This window comes from Azolla caroliniana, unplaced genomic scaffold, assembly GCF_043228905.1.
Source record: "Azolla caroliniana isolate FFs.n. ecotype wild unplaced genomic scaffold, voAzoCaro1.0.p SCAF_1048, whole genome shotgun sequence".
Taxonomy (NCBI): Eukaryota; Viridiplantae; Streptophyta; class Polypodiopsida; order Salviniales; family Salviniaceae; genus Azolla; species Azolla caroliniana.
Genome location: NW_028231483.1, coordinates 10021 through 12637, shown reverse-complemented (window position 1 = coordinate 12637; position 2617 = coordinate 10021). Strand labels below are relative to the sequence as shown.

At 36.3% G+C, this 2617-nt stretch overlaps 1 protein-coding gene across 2 annotated transcripts; it reads left to right on the top strand.

Moving 5' to 3' along the window:
* Nucleotides 1–118: 118 nt before the first annotated feature.
* Nucleotides 119–1711, top strand: LOC147847423 (uncharacterized). Of its 2 annotated transcripts, none has more exons than XM_087339214.1 (2): nt 119–1300; nt 1395–1711. In XM_087339214.1, the coding sequence occupies exons 1-2, from the start codon at nt 157–159 to the stop codon at nt 1433–1435; spliced, it is 1185 nt and encodes a 394-aa protein (XP_087195340.1). In that variant the 5' UTR covers nt 119–156; the 3' UTR covers nt 1436–1711. The 2 variants fall into 2 exon arrangements, with proteins under 2 accessions (XP_087195340.1, XP_087195341.1); XM_087339215.1 differs by having other exon boundaries at nt 1344–1711.
* Nucleotides 1712–2617: the final 906 nt, after the last annotated feature.

Here is a 2617-nt window from a genome sequence, read left to right as displayed (position 1 = left end):
AAGTTAAAGTTTAAATTCTGGGGCATCTGAGGAAGTAACAAAAATCCAGGGATACTTCAGAGTTTTTCCCTCATGATTTGTGTTTAACCGCTGCACATAACTTGGTATTTATTTTCTACTGACATGTTTGTTTGAATTTTCTTAAATTGCAATCAGATGAAAACTTATGGTGAAGAAGTGACTGAAGTTGAGATGAAACCAGATGGCCATTGGAGACCTAAATTAGGTGGTGAAGCTAGACTTAAGGAGCCCTGGCGCTCACCTGATGGCTCATCTGGTTTAAAAAGCATGTATGCAACCCACATAAATAGAGAAGAGATTATAGAAACCATTAAGTTAGAGGAAATTCAGACAGTTGAAAGTAATTCTCCACTTAAAATTGGAATAAAGAGAGGACGAGATGGTAGATGGAAAGTGAAACAAACTGAAGTGCATTATCATCCAAATTCAACATCTAAAAGTGCTAGCCATGAGAGTGATTCATCAAAGTTGGGAAGTGGGGTCTACAATTTTAGCAGCAATATGAATGAAAAAGAAAATTGTCAAGAACTGGAAGGATTGCTTCTAACATGTGGTACAACTGATGATGAAGTAAATTCAGTTATACCTATGAGCCTCACAATCGAAGATTCAGATACAGAAATAGATGATATAGATGTCATTGTCCTTAGTGACTCAGATGAAGAAGATATAGGTTCAGAAGAGAAAAATCCATCGAGCTTGGAGATGTTACAATCTGTAGCTCAAGCAGAGGAAGAAAAGTTTTATGAAACAGATAACTCAATCTTGGTGGTGGAACAATCACAAGGAAATACTATGACGGCATATGCTGAGGGCAATCCAAATGGATTGAATTTGCCAGTAATTGCTTTTGCTATGGAAAGACCTAGTATGCCCTCGGAAGCTATGGTAATATCTGCTGAATGTACTGATAGTTGCAATGTGAATCTTGTCTCTGGCGAAGTAAGCCAGAGTGAAGTTGAAATATCATCAACTGATAAACAAGGTGGAGATGCCATTGACCATGATATGCTATCTGAACATAGTGAAACCATGGAAAATAGGACAGTATTAACCCATGTACAGGTTCCTTCTCTATGCCTTTCCTCATCTTCAGGCCAACTATGTAAGAAAGGTTTGGTTCAACATGGCAGTCAGAAAGACATAATGCCAACACCAAGAAATGATGCTCAGACTGGCTTGTTCCCTTTAAGCTCGGGAAATAATGAAAGGATAATCAATGATTATTCTAATTCAAGATCTCTTCCCTGTCCTACTGTTGAGGAAAGACTTGATAGTGGTAATGTTTTCCAGTTTTTTGCTCGACAATTTTTTTCCTACAGCTTTCAGGGGTTTTAACTGATAAAATTCAGTTTTTTCCATTGAGATTGCAGTACCACTCCTTGTAAATCTAATACTCAAGGAGTTCGAATAGTGATTCATTACAAAACAAAAATGATCTTTGTATGCAAACTTCTTCCCATCACTTGGGATGTTACATGCAAGTTCATTCTAAATTGGGTTTCAATGATTGATTATGCTATGAATGAGCGAATCGGTTGACACTCTTCTTGGTATGCGTTCTGGCCATGTTGTTCATTTTGCAATCTGTTTTGAGTAATTGGAGACTGATCTATTTCAAGCTCGTACAGACATTTAAACATTTGTTAATAGAATGGAGAGGAGTCTGACATTGGTTTCTTGCACAAAATTTATTTAACATCCTAAACACCATGATGTATACATGAGAGCTTTCTATAGTTGTGTTAACCGCTACTAATATATCCTTGCAGGATGGGTTAAGAATGCGTATTATATAGAACTATGTAAAGCTTTTTATCCCAGCAGAGAGTAAAGAATAGGATTGAGTGGAATTGCGGGGTTTTTGTATGCAGATTGCCCTTCTGTTATAGAGGAACAACTCTTCAATCATGTCAGCGAAAATACTGCGAAATCTATGTCACAGAAAAACATGTATTTTTTGGCATCTGAATTGTATACTAATTATACAGGCAAACAAGTGTAAATTAATTATATGGGAATCTTCTGATACTTATTTCAAACATAAAAATAAGTTAGGTTTTTGACTGTCAAGTAAACCTGGTCTTCTGGGCAAGTATTGTCTATTAAAGATTTGTTAGTTGCCATGTCGTGGATGATATGAGACAATCTATTGTGAAAATTTGTGAATGTTACAACAGTGTTAAAGAGTCATAATGTTGTTATCCTCGTATAGTCATAAACAACAATGGAAACTTTAATACCGCCAAGTTTTTCTTAGTGGACATTTTGAAGTAAACCAGGCCTTCCAGGCAAGTATTGTTTGTTAAAGATATGTATACTGAAAAATGTGAATGCCACAACAGTGTTAAAGAGTCATAATGTTGTAGTCAATGTTGAACAATCATAAACAACAATGGGAACTTCACCAAAATGTTTTTTCTTAGTGGAGATTGCAAATCTTTATGGGATTGAAAGAGTCCACCAAGGGATCAGGAGAAATGGATGGAGAAAGATGTCTTTAATGTGTGGTGTTGCTTTGATTGATGACAAGGGCTAGGATTATATGATCATCATGGATACAGAGATATCAACATTGTGAATGGTGGTGGAGAGG